This window comes from Empidonax traillii, unplaced genomic scaffold (assembly GCF_003031625.1).
Source record: "Empidonax traillii isolate 1590-97213 ecotype Southwest subspecies unplaced genomic scaffold, ASM303162v1 scaffold407:size753175, whole genome shotgun sequence".
In the NCBI taxonomy this organism is placed as follows: domain Eukaryota; kingdom Metazoa; phylum Chordata; class Aves; order Passeriformes; family Tyrannidae; genus Empidonax; species Empidonax traillii.
The window spans coordinates 673,081-695,723 of NW_020955600.1; the positions used below are offsets into that span (position 1 = coordinate 673,081).

At 53.1% G+C, this 22,643-nt stretch overlaps 2 protein-coding genes across 4 annotated transcripts in view; one reads left to right on the forward strand and one right to left on the reverse strand.

The window, feature by feature from the left end:
- The first annotated feature begins 282 nt into the window (after nucleotides 1-282).
- On the forward strand, nucleotides 283-21,663 carry LOC114062427 (pre-mRNA 3'-end-processing factor FIP1-like). Of its 3 annotated transcripts, none has more exons than XM_027893809.1 (17): nucleotides 397-432; nucleotides 1,283-1,322; nucleotides 1,590-1,695; nucleotides 4,110-4,194; nucleotides 5,343-5,449; nucleotides 6,179-6,237; nucleotides 7,158-7,268; nucleotides 9,404-9,534; nucleotides 10,293-10,417; nucleotides 11,355-11,460; nucleotides 12,456-12,654; nucleotides 14,023-14,049; nucleotides 15,027-15,084; nucleotides 15,574-15,629; nucleotides 16,663-16,867; nucleotides 18,409-18,567; nucleotides 21,024-21,663. In XM_027893809.1, the coding sequence occupies exons 4-17, from the start codon at nucleotides 4,183-4,185 to the stop codon at nucleotides 21,154-21,156; spliced, it is 1,488 nt and encodes a 495-aa protein (XP_027749610.1). In that variant the 5' UTR covers nucleotides 397-432; nucleotides 1,283-1,322; nucleotides 1,590-1,695; nucleotides 4,110-4,182; the 3' UTR covers nucleotides 21,157-21,663. The 3 variants fall into 3 exon arrangements, with proteins under 3 accessions (XP_027749608.1, XP_027749610.1, XP_027749611.1); XM_027893810.1 differs by having other exon boundaries at nucleotides 413-432; nucleotides 1,603-1,695; XM_027893807.1 differs by lacking the exon at nucleotides 1,590-1,695 and having other exon boundaries at nucleotides 283-432.
- LOC114062426 (ligand of Numb protein X 2-like) overlaps nucleotides 9,218-22,643 on the reverse strand; it is a 43,116-nt gene continuing 29,690 nt past the window's right edge. The window contains exon 10 of the mRNA XM_027893805.1: nucleotides 9,218-9,232. The gene's annotated coding sequence lies outside the window, so the exon portion shown is untranslated. The remainder of the gene's footprint in view (nucleotides 9,233-22,643) is intronic.

Consider the following 22,643-nt stretch of genomic DNA (forward strand, 5'->3'; position numbering starts at 1 on the left):
TAGGGCCCCGCGGAGCCGGGCGGGCGGCACTAGGGCCCCGCGGAGCCGGGCGGGCGGCACTGGGACCCTGCGGAGCCGGGCGGGCGGCACTAGGGCCCCGCGGAGCCGGGCGGGCGGCACTAGGGCCCCGCGGCGCTGGCGGGCGGTGCTCGGCCCAGCGCGCCCCCGCGGGGGTCCCGCCGCCCCTCCCGCCCCGCAGCAGCGATGGCGGCGCCGTAGCGCGGCCGCCCATCCCCGCCCGAGCACCGCGCACGGGCCCGGCGGAGCCGAGCGGGGCCGCCGCCGCTCCTCCTCCTCCTCCTCCCGCCGCCGCCGCTCCCCTCAGCCCCGCGGCCGCCATGGCCACCGAGCTGGAGCCGCCGGCCGCCGGCGCCGTGTCGGGCGCGGCGCCGCTGGAGGCGGAGGAGGACGAGGAGCACTGGCTGTACGGGGGTAGGTACCGCGGGGCCCGGCCGGCCGCGGGCCCGGCCCCGCCTCAGGGCCGCCCCCGCCCGCGGGGCCGTGCGGGGCCGGGGGAAGCTCCGGGGGCGGCCCCGCGGTGTGCGGGGGGAGAGGGAGCGGCATCGGCCCCCGTGCCCATCACAGGGACCGCCATCCCCCCCTGCCCTCACAGGGACCGCCATCCCCCCCTGCCCTCACTGGGACCGCCATCCCCCCTGCCCTCACTGGGACCGCCATCCCCCCGTGCCCTCACTGGGACCGCCGTGCCCCCCGGGCCCCTCAGGGACCGCTATTCCCCTCGCAGGGCGGCGGTGTGTTATTGTCCTTTTATCGCCATCACTGGTGCAGGGAGGTTAACGAGGTGCTTTTGTTGGAGTTTCAGTTCCCTAATCGCCCAAACCTTGTGGCCTAACGGGGCTGGGATGCGTCCAGGACAAACCACAGGACTTTACTGAAACCCCATTGTCCTCCCCCTGGGCTTTCCACATGAATGCTTTTGTGTTTCTTCTTCCCTGGGACGTTAAAGTTCTATATAAAGACCTTCATAGCTTCCCGTGTGACGTTTGTCTCTAGTCTCTGAGACTTTAGATGCATATTTTGAATTTCGTTCTGTGTCAGTGGCTGAGGCATCACCTCTGCAGATGGATATTGCCTGTTGGGTTGGGTTTATTTTTAGTTGCTCCATTTCTAGTTGAACTTTCTTGGAAAGAGAGCATCGGGGTCATGGTACCTTGGCACCAGGAGGTATTTCTGTGCCTGTGATGCCTTTTGTGCTTAAATTTACTCTTTTCTTTTTTCTTTGCCTTGAATAATTTCTTTGCTCCTTCTGTTGTTTTTGCAGATGACACCACTGGTAAGCAAGAAGATGGACCAATTTCTGGGTGAGTGCAGAGGCTGTTTATTTACTCTACCAGCACATGCTACACAGAAGATAAAGCCTTGTCCAGCTGAGCTGCCTGAGTGCTTTAGACCCGTGCTGTTGCCAGGAACAGCAGCCTGTCCTTTCCCCATCCCGTGGGATCATCCCCAGCCACCATGCTGGGCTGGCACTCATTTATGGATGTGGATGGAAGGCGGCTCAGTCAACTGGTTTGATTTAAAACTAACTTTTAGCCCTTTTTTCCTCTCACCAATTAGTTTTAAATCAGATCTGTTTTCCAGTTTAATTCCCTGGGAAAAATGATGCCTTGAGGACTGGCCTTTGTGCTGGCCTGGCGTTGGTGAAACTGTGGCCTGTGCTTTAGCCTGGAAAAGGTAAAACATCTTGGGTTAAAATCTTGACATGATCAAATCAGCACGTTCTGTCAGGTCTCTGAAGTGTGTGGTTTGGGTAAGACTTGGAGATAAAATCAGTGATCAGTTTGGGTTTCTGTGTGTGGAAAATACTGTCTGTCCTGGACCATAATTCCTCTCTGCAGGGGTGTTTTGTTGAGCTTTGTCTCAGCACAGTGTTATCTGTTTGCCATTTTAAAATGGAGCATTTTCCAGAAGACTTGATCTTCACTGGACTTCTGTGTGCTCAGCACCTTCCAAAGTTCAGTCTGATGTTTATTGTCCTTGTGGATTTGGTGTCTGGAAGTTCTGGGATTGTTATGGATGCTGTTCTACTGGTGTGCTTAAGGAATATGAAAACTTGAGCAAATAAACAAGTGCTAAAAAACTCGGTTAATTGTTACCTAAAATCATCAAATGAGCTTTGTGAGAAAGAGCAACTTTTAGACAGGAATTTACTGCTGATTTCCATAAATCTATTGTTCCGTGTCACGTTCATCTGAGTGGAATTTTACTTCACAAGCAGGATTAGAAATCTGAATTTCCAGCAACTGTCTTCAATAACTGCAAGATGCAGGAAGGAGAAGCACTAGTGCTTGTGTGAGCTCTCCTTTTTTTTTTCTTGTCCTCTTTTTGTTTGGTTTTTTTTCCCTATTTCTTTGTTGCACAATGAGAATCTCCCTAACTGAAGAGCTGGGGGGAGTTTTCAGAAAAACGACTCTTTGTTTGCTGTGTTGTCGGCGGCTGCAGCTCCAGGGAGGCTGTGCTGGTTTGTCTGGATTGTCCCCAGCCAGGGAGCAGAGCTCAGTGCAGGTTGGGCTGCAGTGTCCATTGACATGCCCAGGCCCAAGGGGTGTGTGGAACACCAGCAGATGCTCTCCCAGCAGCAGTGCCCAGGATGCTGTTGGCGTTCTGGGGTGTTTTTCTGGGTGCAGGGGGTGCTGGGGAGCAAATGTCTCTCTGAACTCCAGTTCATAAATTTTAATGCACACCCACAGATCCCTCATGTGACTGGAAGCTGAAGGTAATACTTGTCACTCTTCCTGGAATCAGGAATCACAGTCATCTCAGATTCTTAAGGAAGTTCTGGGGTTGGGGTCAATGTTAGGAGTTGGTTGGATTGGGAAAAAGGTTTTGGATCCATCAAAAAGATTTTCTGCAGTGGTCCATCCTTTGGTCCTCATGTCCCAGCCTGTGTTTTCAGGTGGAAATACTTGGAGGCTCATTTTCCCCCGACACCTTGGCTGCTTTTTATACCTGGAAGTGTCTGCAGGTGTCACACCAGGAACATGGTGACCATGGGACCTTCCCTGCTCAGCTGCAGAGCCTTCAGCTCTTCTTTCTGATCTTGGCTTGATGAATTCTTTTGTATGTGGAGCTTTTCCACTGTGGGGCTTCACTTACTGCTCAAACTGTTTGTTTGTTCTTTGTTTTATGCTCAGTAACTCATGAGTTGTGTTACTTTACCTTGTTTGGTGTCTTGTTTCCTGCCACTCCATGGCTTTAATGTGAGCAGTGTTTGGATTCTGTGGTTATTTTTGAAAACAATCTGTGTATGTTTGTTGTCTGACGTGGGATTTTAAATAGCAGCATCTCCACAAAGCTCTGGTGGAGAATTGGGTTTTCTGGGCTATTCTAATTGTCTCTCTTGAAAAGTCAGTATTGTTACAAAGTTCTACCAGTTTTGTCTATGACATTAGAGACAAATGACCTGTCTCTGTATTTTAGTTCTGTGACACTGGCCTTACTCTTTTCTAGCATGTGTGCACCAATTTGACATTCCTGCTTGGCCAATGCAGTAAATAATGTTTGCACAAACTCTTTATTTGGAGGTAAATGCAAACCTGGCCATTGTTGCATTAGGGCTGATTTGTGATGAGTGAGAAGATTGGGTGGATAATTATCTGTCTTTTCTTCTTGGAATTTTAACTTCTTGTTACTGTAAAGTATTTGCAGAAACACTAAAATCACTTTTTCCTCATTCTTTTGGGACAGATGCCCTTGGTGCTTACTGTTTGTGTAATTATGAGATCCTTAAAGATGAGGGGAAATTTTACCTCTTACGGTCCTATTGTTATCAACTGTGATTGTGCCAGAGCAAAGCTGGGAGCTGTTCTAGCTGCCACTTACATTAGCAGGGGAATGCTGTCAGGTGTTCTCTGGATGTCTGGAACTGATTCTTTCCAGCAAAAACAAATAGAAACCCAAGGCAGGAGGATGGAATTTTTGCCGTGTGGTTGAGCTGGGTGCCAGCAGAACAAACCCAGGACATGAACGAGGGCTTACATAAAAGCCACCTGGCTGAGGGGTTTAGAACTGTCTGTAGGTGAACCTCCAGGCTGGGCTTGTGCACCTGCTGTTCTGTGTCATGGTCACTTTGTTTTGTGTGTTCCCAGCCATGCAGAATCTGCTCACCCCCTGCAGGATGCTCCCCAGGAGAGCCGGCCCGTCAACAGCGAGGACCGGGAGATGTCACAGCACGTACGTGTCCCCTGCCCGCCTGCACAGGGTGGGGCTGTGCTGCTCCACACTGCTGGACAGACAGATGGGCTGCAGAGATCCTGGGCTGCCTAATGCCTTATGCTTGTAGTGTCAGGGTGCTCTGACAGCCAGTCCCAGGGCCAGCTGCATCAACAGGCTCCTCTTGGCAGCCTGGAGGGACCCCGGGGTAAGCTCTGCTGGTGCCCACCCAGGAGGCACAGGAGGGGCTCTGGTGCTGCAGCCTGGCAGGGCAAACAGAACACGGTGTTACCTGCAGCTCAGTGTTCAGTGTGACTTCTCAAGGGCCGGTAAGATCTGGCAAACACTGGGATAGAAAGCCCAAAGTGCTGGGAATCAGTTTTGACTCAGGCTCAGACCTCTTAGAATGCAGTCCAGTGGCTCAATGCTGAAAGAGGAGGAGGAGGGTTGTTTCTCCCCTCCCCCCTCTCCTGGTCTCTTTGATGGGTTTATGTGCCACTGTGGCACATCAAGAGGGCTCACACAGGGTTTGTGTGCCGTGGAAAAGGAGGGAGGGAAGAAACACCTTCCTCATGCCCTTCCATAGGGTGACACTTTAATTCAGCTCCTGCATCTCACAGAGCTGCACTGCTGAATGTCTGGAAAGCTTCCTTGCCTATTCCTTCACTTTTTTGTCCCAGCACTGAGGCTGCACTGGGGTCAAATCAGCAGCCGTAAAGTGAAGGGGCTTGGGGACTGACAGTGCTCAATCAGCTCAGCAGCTCAGTGCTCAGCAGCTTCCTGCCACAGACCTGGGGAGAGAACATTTGCCTGAAGGTTCTTGGGGGAAGCCTGGTGGATGTACTTTTGGGGGGGGGTTTATTTGTGGTCGTGGCCTCTGACCATGGACCTGTGAGGGGGATGTGTCAGAACAGCCCTAACCCTTTCAAAAGGAGCGGGGCAGAGGAGCTGAGAGATGTGGTGACATTGTTAGAGCTGAGCTAAACCTTCCCTGCATTCAGAGCCGTGACCCTGCAGGAGAACTGGGGCAGTGCCTGCAAGGGGCACTGGGCTTTCCCTGTCTGCTGCTGTTGAAGGCTGGTCAGGAAGCTGTCCAGGCCGTGGCTGAGTGTCCTGGGGCACTGTCACTGTGTGCATCCCTGAGCTGCTGTGTGCTCACACTGTTGCAGGCCCTGCCCAGCGGGGAGGATGATGAAGATGACAGCGACAGCGACAGTGATGATGACGATGTCAAAGTGACCATTGGCAACATCAAAACGGGAGCACCGTCCTACATGTGGGTATTGCTGCTCAGGGTGGGACTGTGGGGCTGAGGAGGCCCAGCATGCTGGGGCTGAACTGGGGAGGAGACGAGAGCTGTTCTGTGTCCTGGGAGACACAGCAGTAATGGCCAGAGCACTGGAATGGGACTGGGAGCTGATGGGCAGCTCTGTCCTGCAATTGTTCCTTGGAGAATCCATCTGTAAAATAGGAATGGTAATTCATGGGTCTGCTGCTGGAAAATTAACCCTCTAATTGCTGTGCTTCGTGGGGCAGAATCAAAGGTGGGAAGTCACACTTAACTCACCTGTGAAAACTTCCAGAACCCAAATCTCTGTTGCTGAGAATTTGCATAAAGCTGTGGATTTAGTAATTCCCAGCTGTCATATTTTTCATGGCTCAGAAACAGTGAGGCTGGATTTGAGAAGGAGGAGATGGAATTTTTGCAAACTTGCCTAATGTGCACTGAATTAAAATAACAAGGCAGTGCTCTTGCCTGCTACTGGCAGCCTTCCTCTGGGGAAATGACTTACCTGGGCTTTGCTGCAGATTCCAATTCTTCCACTTCATGGATAATTTCCCTCTCTTGCTGTAGAGGTGGTTTCACTCTGATGGGTGATTCTGACTAGCAAACCCAGGTGAACTAAAGCATCTTCTGAAGGGTGTCAGGGCTTGAGTGTATTTTGCATGTGAATCTTGGGCCGAGTCGTTTGTTCAGATGCCAACACGGGATTCTTTTCCGTAGGGGAACTCCCATGAACCTAAACCTGAAAACGGGGAGAGGCTACGGAGCATCTGCCTCAGGTACTGCTGTTGTTTTCATCCTGCCCCTTTTGCAACACGTCACTCCCTGGCAGTGAGAGCTGCACAGGTGCTCTGTTGGGAAGGATATGGAATTAGTGCATCTGATGTAAAGCAGGAATAGTGCCTTTCCTAAAGATGAGTGCTCCTAGGACAGGCTCAGGGTCTTTAGTTGGAGAGATTTAATTATCCATGGCTAAACAGGGTGATTGTAATTCTGTTTAAACTATAAAAAATACATTATTGTGTTATAGTAGAAAGCCCAGAATATTTCTAATCTGCATTGTGGCACTGCTTGCCTGGGGAAGGACTGTAACTGTGGTCAGTGCTGAGCTGCTTGCAGTGTGGGATACTCAAAGGAACACCTCTGGCCTCGAGTATCAGCTCTGCAGGTTTCTGCTGATGAAATTCCCCCCTTTCAGTTTAGTATGTTGAGACTTGGATACTGTCCTTTCATGGGCTTCAGCTACTTCCTTCCCTTAAAGTTTTTAAGCCAAAGGAGTTTTCTTCCGAATGAGAAAATAAGAAAAAGTCTCCTTGAAGATTCTGTATCAGATTTTTGCTGACTCCCATTAGTCCACAGTCAGTAATGACAAAAATACAAATATTTTGCCTGTGGAGAAAAATAATTTTATTCCATTTTCCTTTCATTTCATGTTGTAATGGCTTACTCTGTCTGTAGTGCCCATCTGGGTTGAGTTTGCTTCTCTGCTGTTCAGCTGCGAGTGCTGCACACCCTGGCTGTTTGTTTGTGGAGTGACTGAAGTACATTGACCAAAAAGTTGACTGTGGTTACCTCCGTGCTGCAAAGCCAGGGATTAATTTACAGCAGCTCTTTGTTTTTGACTGGAATAATTTGCTCAGCAAATGAGAGGATTAAAGGCATTGCATTAAAAGTAGTAACAGTTTCTCTCTCTCCAAAGCCAAGTTGCAGCCCAAAGGTATTGACTTGGATGCCGCAGGGAATATAAATGGATTGCCTGTTATAGAAGTGGATTTGGATTCATTTGAAGACAAGCCGTGGAGGAAACCAGGTGGGGCCTCACAGTTGCTTGTGGTAAATATTTTCTGCAGTTTTGGTCGTCTCTCTTTAATTTCACATGTCATTTCTGTCCATTTGTTGTTGCCAGGGAACAGGGCAGCTGGAACAATGAGCGTTGCTCAGCCTCTGATGCCTGTCTAGACAATCAATGGCATTTTCTGATTGAACAAGCCATGCTCTCTCTAAAATTGGGTTGCATTTATTCTAGTAATTTAGCTAAAGGGAACAGCTGGTTTTTTAATGATCTGTTTTATTAATTCCCCAGTTCCAGAAAATATTGCACTGATACCAATCCAGTAATGTTTGTTGGCCCTAAAGGCAGCTGAGGAGGATCAGGATTTGGGTGTTGATTTGTGCTCTCCCTTTCCTGTGCAGAAGCTTGTTCTGTCTCCCAGAACAAGCCCAGAGTTGTCCCCATGTCCCCTCCTCATTTGGGTCCTGGGGCTGCCCACACCTACTGGTGTGAGGGAGATTCCCACTCCTGCAGGACAGCTGTACGATACCACAAATGAACTGCTGCTTTTCATCTGATACAAAAAGAACTGAAGGGACAGGAGGCCCAAAAGTTTGCTGTGCTGTTCATAAAATGTGCTCTGGTGAAATGTCACCTGAAACAAAAAGTCCTCAGAAATAATTGTTCTCCCTGCCCGCCCCTGTGTTTTATTTATCTGTCAGAACTCTTGCTGTGCTGAGTAAGTGGTGCTGTTCTAAGGATGTGTGTGGTGTGGTTTGGGTGTCTCTTGCCCACATGAAAGGCATCAGGGTGCAGACCAGAGCTAATAACTCTGTCAGGGTATCAAACCAGCCCTGAAGCTGCTCCCTGGGACAGAGCAAGTGCAGGCAGAACAGAACACGTAGCCTTTGTGCTGCAGGGATTTCCCTTGGTTGGGAGGTGAGAAAATGAGTTAGAAAGAATACAAAGGAGTTCAGAGGTAGAGCCTGGAGATGGCTGCGGCCATGCTGCCATCCCTGGACCAAACCAGACCCAGCTGGCCCTAAAACTCTGTGGGAAGAGGGTAGAGAGAAGGGAACTGCAGAGGTGTGTGGCCTGGATTTCTGTGAGATGGCAAGTGGCTTGTTACTCAACAGCCTTTCAAGTTTATATCCTTTACAGTTAATTGCTCAGCAAGTTGGGATCCCTTTGAGTGGGGGAGAGGAAGAATAAATCCTGTGTGGAGGAGCTGATAGGGGTCTGGAATAGAGGCTGATAAAGCAGATGAGTAAATGTGGTGTTGCTGAGTCGGTGTCTGTGCAATTTGCATGTTTGGGAGGTACAGCAGGAAGAGTGGCCTGCCTAGGAGATAAACTTAAACCTCACTGCTGAGACCTCACAGCTTAAACCACGCTCAGAGTGCTTTGCTGAGCCCTGTGTCTCACTCTTTGCTCTGGAAGGGTTGTCTGCAGGGATATCTTTGTGTGGGGGGTGTTTGAGGGACCCCTCAGCGGGGCAGGAGCTGCTTTGTAGTGCTTGCTGGGGGCAGGTGGGAGGAGTGCTCAGGGGGTTCCTGCAGCCAGGATTGTCCCTCTGCATCCTTGGCAAAGCAGGCTGTGACCACTCTGCTGGTGCTGAATGGGCACATTGCACAGGAGTCAGTGTGAGATAACAATCTTGGATGACTAATCAGGGTTGTGACTGCACTGTAATTACTTGTGCAGTCCAGGACATATCAATAAAAAACTTGCACTTTACGTGTCTTCCATGAAATGCGTGAGCCCCAGAATCTCCTCACAAAACAGCAAAGGTCAGGAAAGGAACGTGTGGGCCCAGCTCTGCCAAGAAAAAGGTTCTGTGACTCCATCCCATTTGTGTGCTGGGGGCTGGAACTGTCACTCCTGTGCTCTCCCCAGCCCTCAGCTCATGTGAACACTTGGAAGAAACCAGTCTGGAAGAATCAGGTTGGTGAAGAAGTGGTTGCAAGGTGCTGTGCTGTGTCCCAGGTGTCCCATGGTGTCCCCCTCCCACCCAGGGTTCTGCCCTGGTGGCCCCAGCAGATGGGGACAGTGCAGTGCACAGTCAGCTGGGCTCTCTAGGGAAAGCTGGGGTCTCTTAGCTCTCTATTGAAGCAGTTCAAGGGCAGTTGGAGGATCCCTGCAGAATCCCTGTGTAACTTCTGCTCCCTCTGGCAGGTGCTGATCTCTCTGATTACTTTAATTATGGATTCAATGAAGAGACGTGGAAGGCTTATTGTGAGAAGCAGCGGCGGCTGCAGCTGGGGCTGGACCCTGCTCCCCCCATCAGCACTGAGAACAAGATCACGGTGGGTGACATGTCCCTGCTGCTCCTGGCTCCAGGAAAACTGGCTCCTGGGGCTGGAACCACAGAGACAAGGGTTTGAAAGCAGAAAATGCCTCAATTCCAGACTGTTCTATGTTCTTTGAGTGATTGGAAATACAAAAATGAGTCTTTAGAGATTGCGTCTCTCAGCTGAAAATCTTTTCTCTAGGGCAGGGACAGTTCTGTCTGCCTGGCAGGTTTGAACCAGCACAGCAGCAAGACTGGAGGGAGTTTCCAGTTGACTTTGAGGCTCCCCAGCAATGGGGGTGTCTGGCTGGAAAATCCTGTGGATGAAGGAGGTGGAGAGAGGGGAGCTGGGCTTCCATGGCTGTTCTGCTCACTGCTGTGAGTGCTGCAGTTGTGTGGCTGCCCTCTGTGTTTGGAGGCTGCTCTGGCCATCAGCCTTTGCAGAGTCCATTGGTGGCCAACAGCTGGGAGCCAGAACCTCAGCCAAACTGTCAGCACAGCAAGTATGACGAGTTCCAGGGCTGGCTTAGGGACTACCTGAGAAGGGATATGAGATTGTTAAACCTGTGGACTTCCAAGAGGAGACAGTGGCCAGCAGGAAGGCTGGAATGGCCATTAGCTCACAGAAATGGCTGTGCCTTGACTGAGGAATAGGTGGCTTGTTGGCAAGAGCCCTGTGATTGTTCCTTTCCTTTTGCTGAGGGTTCTCTCTGGTGCCACATTCAGTGGAAAGGAAGAGCATTAAAGCTGTGTGTTAAATGTTGCCTTCCACAGGTTCAGCAGGGGAGGACAGGAAATGCTGAAAAAGAGGTGGAAAACAACATCATCAAAACAGAGTTCAAAACAGACTTTCTGGCTCTGGTGGGAGGAAGGATGAAGGCTGGGCCTCCTCCCAACAGGTGAGAGATGAACAAGTTCTTCCTGGGGACAGCTGGGATCCACCTGGGCCGTGTCTAACCTCCTCAGGCCTCAAACAGGAGCTTTTAAACTTCCCAGGAAGCTCTGTGATCACTGGCACCTTCAGCAGGGCAGCCCCTGCCTACCCATTCTGCTCTCTTGGTGCTGCTCCCAGTGCAGGGAGGGAATGCTGGATCCCAGCTGATGGCACAGTGTCTGGGAGCAGAGGCAGCGAGGCAAACCCCTCAGCTCTGAGGGCTTACCCTGTGACTGCTGGTGCTTGCCTGGCTGATTGCTGCTCCCACGATGCTAATCTTTGCTCCTGCAGTGGAAGTGGGTTTGGAGTTTGGCAGTGGATGAGAGGGGCTGTGTGTGTGACGCTGCTGGGCTGTGGTCACACAGCTGAGTCACTGAGGGGAGCCTCTGCTGGGGAAACCACCTGGCCCTTATCAACAGCTGCAGAACAAACAAAGCTGTGTGGAACCTGACAGGCCAGAGCTCTGGGCTCTGGGGGCTTCTCTTGCTTCATTCCCAAATCAGCTTCTGCACACCTGCCTTGCAGAAACCAGCCTGGCAGTGCAGCCCTACACTCAGTCTGAGAACCAGCTCTATGCTTCAAGTGTAAGCTCTAAAGCTCTGCTCAGCGTGTTGGCATTTGAGCACTGTGGGGCCATTTCTGTCCCAGTGTCAGTCCCTGTTATTACACCCATTTGTGGGGATTCTTTGGATCATATTTCTGGATGTTCAGAGACACCAGACTCAGCCCTGCTCGGAGTGAAGTTCCCAAAAGTGAGACCAGGCTTTCAATTTGCCTCTTGTCAATCTGAGTGCTGTCTCTGGAGATGTTTGCCTGTTGGGAGAGAATGCAGGGGAGAGGTCTGGGAAAATGGCTCCTTGTGATGTCTCTGAGCCTAAAAAGGTGCCTCTGCTTTGTTCCAGGAAGCTGGGCGGGACCATCGATGTGATCGGGGGCCAGGCAGGCACCATTCGCAGGGTGGAGGGAAGGCGTCGAGACAAGCACGCCTCGGAGGAGAACCCCATCCAGGTGAGGGTTTAGTGCTGCCCTGACACCCTCCTAACTCACTGCACTTGTGGTGAGCCCTGAGCAAAGTGCATTGCTGACCTCCCCAGTCCCAGTCCTGCCTGCAGAGCAGCGGGTGAGGTATGGACCCTACAGAGGTGTGTGCACAGGGCCTTCCCTCCTGCAGGCTCTGGGTTAAAAGCTTGGTCTTGCTAGGAGCCAGATTTGTCCTTTAAAGACTAGTCTTCCCTTCAGAATGGCAAGGCCTGAGTACCTTTCCTCATCAGCTCTCCCAGACTGTTCCTTGGGGTGTTCCTTGGGAGGCTCTTCTGTGGATCATTCCCTTCCCCTCCACTGTTGGGGTGGAATCTCCAGTTCTGCAGTGGAGGGTTTGTTCCTGGGGCTGGTGTTTCATTTTGCTTTGAAGTAGCATTTAGTCTCAGCATTATTTGGTGCAGGCCACACTTCAGACTGAGGCTGGGCCTGTGCTACTGGATCTTGTCCCTTGCAAGGAGTGAAAGCCTGGGGTATAAAACTGGTCTCAGTTCTGAGCTTGCATGCCCAGGGTATGACCATCATGTTCTGGTTGGCTTCTGTGTAGGATGCTGCTGTGTGCAGGGTTTGATGACCATCTGCCAAAAGCTCTTCTCTTAACTCTCTTCTTCCTACCAGCCACTTCCAACTCGCCAAGAAAAGCCAAACGTGGGACCTTCCCCTCTCTAGGCACAGTTCCTGGTTTTGTTTTTACATGTGGTTTTGTGGTCACTTTGTTTCTTGCCAACAAGAGGAGTTTGCCTGAGAGAAAGCCTTTGCTGGGCAGTGGTGGCTGTTCCTGGCCCTTACAAGCACCAAGAGCTGCATTTCCAGGTCCCTCAGGTGCCTCTGCAGATCAGTCACTCCTCCCAGTGCCACCCCCTGCCTGCTCTGCTGATGTGCTCCCTTCCTGCCAGCACTGGGGGGTCCCTGCTGCAGGAGCAATGGGATTAAAATGCTCTCTTCTCACTCCTCTGCCTTCTAAGGTCCTTGGAGACCACGGGAGCAAACCACAGCCTCCCCAGCAGCCCCAGCAGCCATCCCAGCCCCAGCAGCCTCCTCAGCAGCAGCCGTTCGCTCCACCAGCAGGGCCTCCGCCTCCCCCGCTCGCTGGGCCTCCTCCACCACACTTCCTGCACCCTCCTCCTCCAGTCACCTCTGTTCCACCTCCCCTGCACCCTCCAGGTACGTGCTCGCTCCCAGGAACGCCACTTGGGACGTCCCAGGCTCGGAGCAAGGCAGAGGTTTCGTGGTGAGGTGCTGTCAGGCAGCTGAGCAGGCAGGGAACAGCTTCTTAACTTGCCAGGCTTTGTTCAGTGACTCCATCAGCCTGTTCATCATCTGCCCTTGAATGCTTCAAAAATGGCAGCTGGTCCTTGAAAAAAAGCAGCTCTGGACTTTGTTTCCTTGAGAGAACCTCGCAGTGCTCCTGAGCCATTTGCTTTCCTGATGAATGGGAAGGAACGGGTTCCTCTGTCTCTGCAAGAAGTTGAGGATGTAGGAATTGCCCTCCTGGGTCAGATCAGCAGGTTGCTCAGGTCAGGATCCTCTCTGGCTCTTACTGATTGCAGGTGTTTCAAAGGTGATGCTGGAATTGGCAATTCTGCAACAGCAGCTGTAACAAATGACCGTTCAGGTGTTGATTGATTTATGCCTGGAAACACTGAGATCTGTACCTTTCTCTGTTGCTTTCTGTGCATTTTACTGTTCAGCTGCCTCTGCAGGGGGGTTCTGCTGCTCCCAGAGGAGTCCAGTGTCCAGTGCAGACCTCAGAGCAGGGCTTCATTTTCAGAACAAAATATCAACAGTGTAAATGGGTTTCTAGCACCAGGCAAATGGGGGAGAGAACAAAGAACCTTGCAGTGGAAAAGGCCAAATCTGCAGCATTTTCCAGGGGCTCAGGGTCATTTTTCTGTGCAGGTTTACAGATACATTGGCCATGGCCTAAGACACGTATTTCTGTCTTCACTTTTCACTGAATCTGTGCATCTTCTGATCCCACATGACTCCTGTCTGTGCCCCTGTTGCTTCTGGCTTAAGTAGTGCCAGGTTTAAGTGAATGGGGTCACACTCTGGGCTTCTGGCCAGGCTGCAGAGGAGGCACCAGGAGCAGCAACCCCTGTCTGAGGAGGATTCCTCCTGCACAACTCACTGCTACTTTTCCTGGTAACTTTTCCTACTGCCTTTTGTTAAAAGGATTGGCAAAATCCAGATGGACACACTGGATGGAGCCTGCAGCAGCGTCTCCTCTGGCCTGAGGTCCCAATCATTCACATGTTTTGACACTTAGAGAATGAATTCTCCAGTGTAAGAGGGCAGCAACATTTTAGATTATAACATAAAGGTAAAGAGGTATCATTGGAGAAAATAATGCAGTTTGTAGGGTAGTTCCTGCTTAAGAGCAGCAATTTTTCTGCTGCTGTTTGCTGCAGTGTGTGACATTTATTCCAAGTGTGCTTTGAGGCTTAGCTTGAGGCACAGGGGTGCCAGGAGGCACAGAGGTGCCATGCTTTCCCTGTTGTCCTCACTTGTTTTCCTTGCTGATTTCCACAGGCCTGCCACCTCCAGGTCCCATTCCAGGTAGGTGTTATTACCTTGCTTCCAATAACAGCAGCAATTCTGAACACACAATGGCCCTCCTGGGCATTTGGACTGAGTGACATGAGATGGGAGGGCACCAGCTCAGGGCAGAGTTCATTTAAGACTAATTAACTCCAATGCAGTGTTGAACTCGAGCTGCTTACCTTGTATTCTGGACCTAAAGGTTCATCTGTAAGGCTTCTAAACTCTGTCTTGTTTTGTCTCTGATGACCATTCAAAACAGTGAAATGGAGGAGTTGACATGGCAAAAGCCACTTTGAAATGGTTTAGTTCTTGGCATTCCTTCCTACAGGAATTGGGGGTGTGAGACTGAGCAGAACAAGTGCCATTTCCAGCAGAGGCCTTTGCAGAGATGCTGAAAACTGAGAAAAAAATGTAACAACTAATCTTGTGTATAAGTCAGGAAGCCCCTAATTCAGAGCTGCTGGACTCCCTAATCCAGGACTGAGTTCTTTTGAGCTGTAATTTCTTTTTTCTACTGGAAATTTTGGCCTTGAAACCAGAGTTAGCTGCAGGTAGAGCAGAGCAATAGGTGTGAGCAGGTGCTATCCCTCTGAAAATCCAGGGCTGACAGTGAATTCTGTGCTTTGGAAGGGACAAAGTTACTCATTTGAGTGAATGGAGCGATAAAACCTTTGTAATTGTGACAGAGCTGCATCCCAAACCCCACTTGTCTTCCAGAGGACTATAAGGGTTAATCTTTACTCCTTGGTGACTCTTATGGTTAAGATTTACAAGCCAAAACAAGGCAGTTTTTCCTTTGTTTTTCTTCCCATACCCCCCAGAACTAACACAGCTGTCGGGTTTGAATTTTGGGAGGAGATACAGCCCTAAAGGAAAGTGATCCCATTTCAAACAAGGCCTTGTTTAGAGTAAAGGTGCTTTCACTGCAGTGAGCAGCACTGAAGTGTGGCACAAGCTGGGACTCTGTGCTGACATCACCCTTCTGTGTTTAGGGCTGTTCCCGCCACCCCTGGCACCGCCACCAGCTCTTCTCATCCCAACCCTGGATGGGTAAGGACACACCTGGGCTGAGCCGGGGCTGCAGCTCCCCTGGAGTGAGCAGGGGAGGAGAAAAGGTTAAAAAGCAGTGCCAGTGATTCAGGGCCTGGCCTGGGGTTGGGGTGGGGGTGAGAGCAGAGTCCCTCAGGAACCCTCTGCGCGTTTGTTTTGATCACGTTCAGGGCACAGGAAGGAGTCCATACAATCCAGGCAAAATCTGGGGTAGCTGCTGCCAGGTTTTGTTACTGTAAAGGTTCTCCAGGTGGTTTGGGAGCAGGGGTGCTTTCCCAGGGAGCCTGGCTGGGGTGAAGCAGGGCAGGCAGTGGGTTCTGGAATGTTTGGGAGCCGTGGCAAAGCCCCTGCTCCCGTGTGCGTTTCTGGTGGGGGGGGTTCCCATGAGGATGTTCCACAGACCTCCAGAAAGAACGGGGTGACCCTGCAGCACAGACATCCCTGCAGGGACTCACTGGTGTTGGTAACTCCTCCTTCTCTCTCCCCCAGCCAGCCAGCCAGCTACAACAACAGGCAGCCACCTCCCTTTGGCTACAACTCCGCAGGTGAGCACTGCCCAGAACACTGACTGCTGCTGTCTCCTCTGGGCCTTGGCAGTGCAGAGCTGACAGGCAGCAGGTTTGCTTTAACTTAAGGCTCTTGCTCGTGCCCCAGATGACTCCAGTGTGTAGGAACACCCCCTGTGTGACTGCACTGGACAGTGCTTGGAGAGCTGAATGTTGTGCAGTTTTGTGGCTGAGTGCTGGGGCTCAGATCAGCTTTCAGCACCAGAGGAGCTCCCCCAGGTGCCTCAGCCCTGTGTCCTGGTGCCTGTTTGCACACAGAGGTGCTCTCCCTCACTCACACTCTCTCCCTTTTCCCCACCCTCAGGGACACAAGCACAGCCATCCACAACTACCAGCTTGGCATCTCCTCCCTGAGCTTTTGAATCCCTCCTTGCCCACTTCCCCCTCTGCCTCGCCTGCAGGCACCATCTCCTCTGGTTTTGTGCTGGCAGAGGCAGTGCCAGGATTGGAGTAGAGCCCCTGCCTGGCAGCAGTGCCCTGTCCTCTCCCAGAACTCGCAGTGGCCTCTCCTGGCCGTGCTGAGCAGGTGGAAGCTCCAGTGTCTCCCTGCAGGATGGGGTTGGAGCAGTTCCAGTCCCTCCTGAGCAGCAGGAGCCTGCAGTGCTGCCAGATGTGCAGCAGCTGGCCCTGCTTTGGGATACCCCCTTGCTGGAGCAGCCCAGCACCGGCATGGGAAGCACTGGTGGCTCTGGGCTCGTCAGGTGACATCCTTCATTAACAGCTGGTGGCCATGGCCCTCCCCAGGTGCCACCTTAGACCAGAAGGTGCCTGGTGAGAGGTGAGGTCTTGGACAGGTGGCCAAGAGCCCAGGGCTGGCAGAGGTTGTGCAGCACTGCCTGTGAATCCCTGCTCTTGCTGTGTCTGCCTCGGGAAATGCTGTTCTGCTGGGAGGGACAGGGGGAGCACAGGAGGGGCCATGGTGTCCTTGGATCCAGCTCTGCTGCCAGAGGGGACCTTTGGAAGGGGAGGGACAGGGGCTGCTTAGATGAGCAAGGCTTCTGCTCTCCTGCAGATTCAGGTTTCATCAGCTACCCACCCATCTCCACGTCCCACACGCCCTGGGTGACCACGGTGGACAAGGGCACGAGCAGCTCCAGCAGCAGCCACTGGGAGTACTCGGGCTCCAGGCGGGACAGGGAGCGGGACCGGGAGCGGGACCGGGAGAGGGAGCGAGACCGGGACCGGGACCGCACCCCCACCACCAGTGAATACAACAAGTGAGTGCTGCTGCCCCTCCTGTCCCCAGAGCCACACAGGGCTTGGGATTGGGGATGGGACCAGTGGAATTCTCTGAAACGTCTGGGGAAGAGATACCTTGGATCAGTGACTGGAGGACAGACCAGGAGCTGGTGTCACTGGCTGGTGTCACTGGCTGATTTCCTGTGTCGGAGGTTCTTTGTTTAAATCCAGCAGAACCAGTTCCTCTTGCCCTCCCACCAGGCCAGTAAATGACACAGCCCCTCTGTGTTTACTCGGGGTTTCACAGCTCCCTGTGAAGTGTTGGCTGCAGGAGCTGCTGCTTCTTGTCCTCTAAATGTCCCTGTCAGATCAAAGGACAGACACCCTGCCCTGCTCTGCTCTCCTGGGCAGGCTTTGGGGCAGGGAGTGCCACTGCCTGGGAGCAGCCTGGGAGACCCCCTGGGTGGGAAGTGCTGTGACCCAGGGTGGCAGCAGTGCTGGGAGCACTGGAGGAAGGACAGGAGGCTTGGCTGGAGCCTCCCTGAGGTGGAGGCAGCACAGGCTCCTAAACCAAACCCATCGCTTGGCTGTTCAGTCCCCAGCAGTGCCAGTGCTCTGCAGGCCCAGAAATGCCAATAATCATTCAAAACATGATCAGAATGTGCATTCCTGGCACGAGGTGCTTCCTGCTGGGGACCTCCCCAGCCCAGGGAGGGAGCAGGCAGGGCAGCCTGTTCCTAAGCTTTTTCCTTTCACTTTATTTTTATTTTTTTAGCTTATGAGCTTGTGGTCACCATGGGTGGGAGGGGCAGGAACACAACAGATGGCAAACTTGCTGAAGTGGGAAGAGCTCAGACTCCCCCACTGCCTGAGCAGGTCTTTGGGCAGCCAAGGCCTGGGATCAGCTCTCCTGGGCACATGGCTGGCATTTCTGGGTGCTGAGGAGCCCTCTGGAGCCGAGATCACGCCTGGCAAGGCAGGATGAGTGGCAGTGCTCAGTGCACTCCTTGGGAGCACTCCCAGATCATTGATCTTGGGCGTTTGTTTGTCCAGCCTGTTCCCAGCAGCGTCAGGACAATGTTTGGACTTCCTCTCTGTCAGAGTCTGAAGATTGTTTCCCACAGAGGGACCTGTTAACCCTTCACATTTTGGCTTTCAGAAGCTGCCCGTGGACTGTGGGATGTCGAGGGAAGGGGATGGGGGATGTGTCTTATTTGGGGGTACCTCGTGCCTGCTCCTGCATGGGATGGGATGGGATGCTTTGAGCAGGTGGAGAGGTGCAGGCAGAAGAACCACCTCAGCTTTGCTCACAGAAGAAAACTCCGAGAAAAGAGTCCATTGGTCCAACTCAGAGAAAAGAGTTCCAGGTTTTCTGGGGTGTCGGTGTGGGGAGGGAAAACCCAGCAGCAGGGGAAGCAGAGTGGTGAGAGGAGCCTCTTCGTGTTGCTTTCCTGGAGCAGTTTTTTTCAGGAGCACCCCCGGTTGCTGTCGGTACCGCTAGAGGTGCCAGGTGCCGGTGAGGAGGGTCGGTGCGGGACGGGGAGCGTGTTCTGTGCCTCACTTGGCTCTCTGCCCCCAGTGACGACGAGCGGTACCGCTACTACAGCCGGGAGCGCAGCTACGACTTCGAGCGCGACTATCGGCGGAGCCGCGACCGCAGCCGCGAGAGGGAGGACCGGCACCGCGAGCGCCGCCACCGCGACAAGGACGAGAGCTCCAAGCACAAATCCTCCCGCCGGTGAGGCCTGCGGTGGGCTGGGGGCACGGGAACGCTCCTGGCTGCTGACAGGAGCTGGGTGTTCTCGGGGCCAGTGTCACCCTGGGCTATCCTGGGAGCTGCTGGTGGCCCCAGAGGCGAGGGAGGCCCCAGGTGAGGGAAGGAGCCTTGGGCAGGAGGGAACACCTGTGACAGGAGAGGAGCCCTCAGTGCTTGTGAGTTCTCAGAGAGGCAGCACTGAGGGAGGGAGGAGGGGTGGCCTGTGCTCAGCATCCCAGCAGGGCAGGGCAGGGCAGGGCAGGGCAGCTCCCACCCCCAGCAAAGGGACAACAAAGGGGAGTGCAAAACCACAAGAGGAGCATCAGCTCTGGGTCCTGTTGCTCTTGTGCACAGGGCAGAGCTCTGTGCCTGACAGTGGGGCTGGGGATGGGCTGCACAGAGGAGAGACACTCCTGAGGCACAGCCAGATGTCCTGAAATCCCAGTTTTTCTGGAGAAAGTGTGTTGGCAACAGATGATCTTCCTGGGAGAGCAGTGTTCTATCAAAGCAGCAGTGCTGCTCCCTGGGCTGAGGCAGGTTCTGTGCCCTGGTCCTGGGTCACTTCACTCCTGGGAATGGATGGAGCAGACTTGTTCTTGCTCCTTTGGCTTGGTGCTCCAACTTCTTTCTTTTGGATGAAATTGGGGTCAGCTCTGTGGGTAGTGACCCTGATTTTGAAATTGGTATCACAGAAGCTCCTGCACAGTGATGGAGGTAACAGGCTGTTCTGATCCTTAAGGAGATGAGGAAGTTTTCAAGGACTGATGGCTGAAGGGGTGGGAAGAAGGGCCAGGACCAGCTGAATTTGTTCTGAATACAGAGCAAAGGGAAGCTGGGCTGGCACCAGATGAACAGGCCAGTGGCTTTAGGGGATATTTCTCAGCTTCCTGCACTCAGAATTGAAACCTTGTAGTAGATACCTCACTGTGGAAATCCCTACCCATGGCAGGGGGGTTGGAATTTGATGATCTTAAAGGTCCCTTCCAACCCAAACCATTCTGGGATTCCGTGATCAGGGTGGAATTCACCAGAGCAGGGGTGGATCTGCTTGAGAGCTCCATGTGCAGATTCTGGGCTGGGGCACAAGGTGAGAACCAGGAGACTTTGCTCCCTGAAGCACACACAGATGCTCCCCCTGGCTCAAGGCACTGGGCTGAGCAGTGTGTGAGCTCAAGAAAAGGGAGCAATACTGTGTTCAAGGCCACTTGGGCTGCGTGTCAGAGTCCCTGCTTGAGGCACACTGAGCTCTGAGCCTGGGCAGGTGTCTGCAGGCACAGGAAAGGCTCCAGCTGCAGTTCCCAGCTCCCAGCAAAGCGCCCAGTCTGCAGGAAATCACCCACGCTGGTTCCAGTATTAAAGGCCATCCCATTGTCCCAGCACAGCCCACTGACACATTGTCCACGGGGTGGCTGAAGGTGTTGATTTTTTCCTTTTATTTTTCCCCCTTTAATGACTATGAAACCATTCATTAAAGTAGTCAGAAAGTTCCTTGAAGCCAGGAGCTTTTCAGCCAGGTTCAGCCAGTTGGGTGTCTGTGCTGCCAAACTGGTGTTCCAGCCGTGTCAGGGTTTGTCTCTGGCCTGACACTGTCCCCACCCGTGGGGCTGTGCCTGCACTGGGATGTTCATCTGCATTTCCCTGCTCTGTGATTGTTTTACCTCTGCCCCCTCACCCCACGCTCAGCTCTCAAGAGCTCACCTGGTTTTCAGCCTGTGAGGAGAAACAATTGTGTGTTGGAGAAGTGGCAGCAAATCTCCTCCCAGGAGGGGCCAGGGCACAGCTCCCACCTTCCCACCTGCCCTGATGGGAGGCAGAGCTGCTCCCAGGGCCCACTCAGAGCCCCTCCAGGACTCCTCCCACATCAGAGATCCTGTGCCAACAATCCCAGCTATGCACCTGCATCAGGAAAATGGGTGAGGAGATAGAGGAGTGGTGGAGGATGGAGCCAGTGAAGAGCCAGGTCGTGTGTGAGTGAGCAGAGGCAGAAACAGGATCTGCCCCCACATTTCTCTCGCTCCATTGATCCCCTTCTTGGCTCAAGTCCCAGGATGTCCCTCAGGTGTTCAGAGGAGTGAAAGTTCCAAACAGCTCTCGAGTGAGGGCTCCCCCTCCCCTCAGCCCCCCGAGCTGTGCTGGCACTGCTGGAGCTCCATGGGGTGTCCCCACAGAGCCGCTCGGCTGTGCCACTGCCACGGGTGGTGTGGGCACAACCGTGGGCTCAGCTCAGCCCAGGCACGGCTGGCCCTGGCCCTGCAGTCCCTGCCGTGTCCCTGTCCCTGCAGTCCCTGCCGTGTCCCTGGCCCTGCAGTCCCTGCCGTGTCCCTGTCCCTGCAGTCCCTGCCGTGTCCCTGGCCCTGCAGTCCCTGCCGTGTCCCTGGCCCTGCAGTGCCTCCCGTGTGGCACAGGCAGCTGTCACTTGTCCCCTCTGTTCCCCACAGGAAGCAGCACGAGAGCGAGGAGGGGGAGAGTCACCGGCGCCACAAGCACAAAAAGAACAAGCGGAGCAAGGAGGAGAAGGAGGCCAGCGAGGACGGGGCCCAGGAGGGAGAGGAGCAGGACACCAAGGAGTGAGCAGCCCCCTGGGCAGGAGCCGCTCCTGTGCCCCCAGCCTGGCACTGCTGAGGTTTGGGGTGGGGGGTGATTTTTTTTTTTTTATTATTTTTTACTTTTTCCAAGGGAAGAGGCGGACGGGGAGCCCTGGCATGGCACAGGGCTCGGGGAGCTGAGGCTGCACGTGCCCTTAAACTTCCTTTTTTGTTGTTTTTTGTTTTTGATACGAGACAATACAGCAGTACTAGTTACAAAGCACTGAGCTACTCTACTCATACACATCCCTAGGGAGGACTTTGGTGTATCAGATCCTATGGTTTCTGATGGAAGATGGCTTCAGCTGAAACTAACACAATTAGGTCATAGCTTTCCGTTCCTTTTTGTCATCATCATTCCTTTCTTCAATAGGACAGTAAGTGCAACTTGAAATTTATTGTCCAAAGACCAGTGTGACTTAGACCCCGAGAGCCAGCTTAGAGTCTGGTGTGGTAGTGAAGAGTCTCATCCCCAATAAATTCCTTTCTAGCTGCAGAAAGAGCCTCTGGTTTCTCCGTGGCAGAGGAGCTGCAGGGGCTGCTCTGCCTGACACTCACCCAGCATGGGCAGAGAGCCCAAAACTCGCTTTGCTCCCCCTTGCAAAGGCAGTTCTGCCGTGTTACACCTCGGAGGGGAATCCAGGAAGACCTGCAGTAAGAGTTTCTCTTGAATTCCTTCTGCCTTGCCTGTTTTGTTTCCTTTTTTCCCCTGAGTTGAGCTGAATGACCCAGGGCAGCAGAGAGCACCAAGTCCCAGCAGTTTGCCCTCGTGGGGTTGGCATTTCTATTTGGGTATCACCGACACTCCTGCCCGTGAATTCCTTCCCCCAGATCCCAAAATAAATTTAGTCGAATTCCAAAGTTTCTTTGGACTTAGTATTGGTTGGGGAGAGGGGCAACAGAGATGTTTGTGGGTGGGGAGAACAGGGGAGATAATTTTAGGGGTTTTGGTCCTTAGGATCCTGCCCTTCAGTTTGTGTGAGTCCACAAGTGTCTCATTTTTCTTTGACTTGTTATTTAAGACTGTCTTTAAATATTTGTCCTAAAATAATATGGTTCTGAAATGTTCTGTATATTTTGGTATTGTAACCTTGCAAGTGTGAGTGTGCTGTGACCTGAGCCAGGAGAGCCCTCTGGGAATGGTGACAGTGGATGAGTCCTGAACTGCAGAGCCTGGGGGGCAGGGCAAGACCTGGGGGCTCTCTTGGGTTTTGTTTTTTCTGGAGGTTTTTTCATGTGCTTTGAGGTCATGGGAAGTGTGTGTGGCCTGACCCAGGATGGGGGAAGGGCCTGGAATGGGGCTGGAGCCCCAGCACAGCCCCAGGGCTTGGGAACAGGTGTCTGATGGGCAGCACAGGACAGGTGGGGGTAACCCAAGCAAGGAATCCCATCTGCTGGCACTGGGGGGGACCAAGGGCAGTCCTGGAGGTCAGCTGGGAGTGCCCAGGAGCTTGGGAGGAACCGAGTTCTATC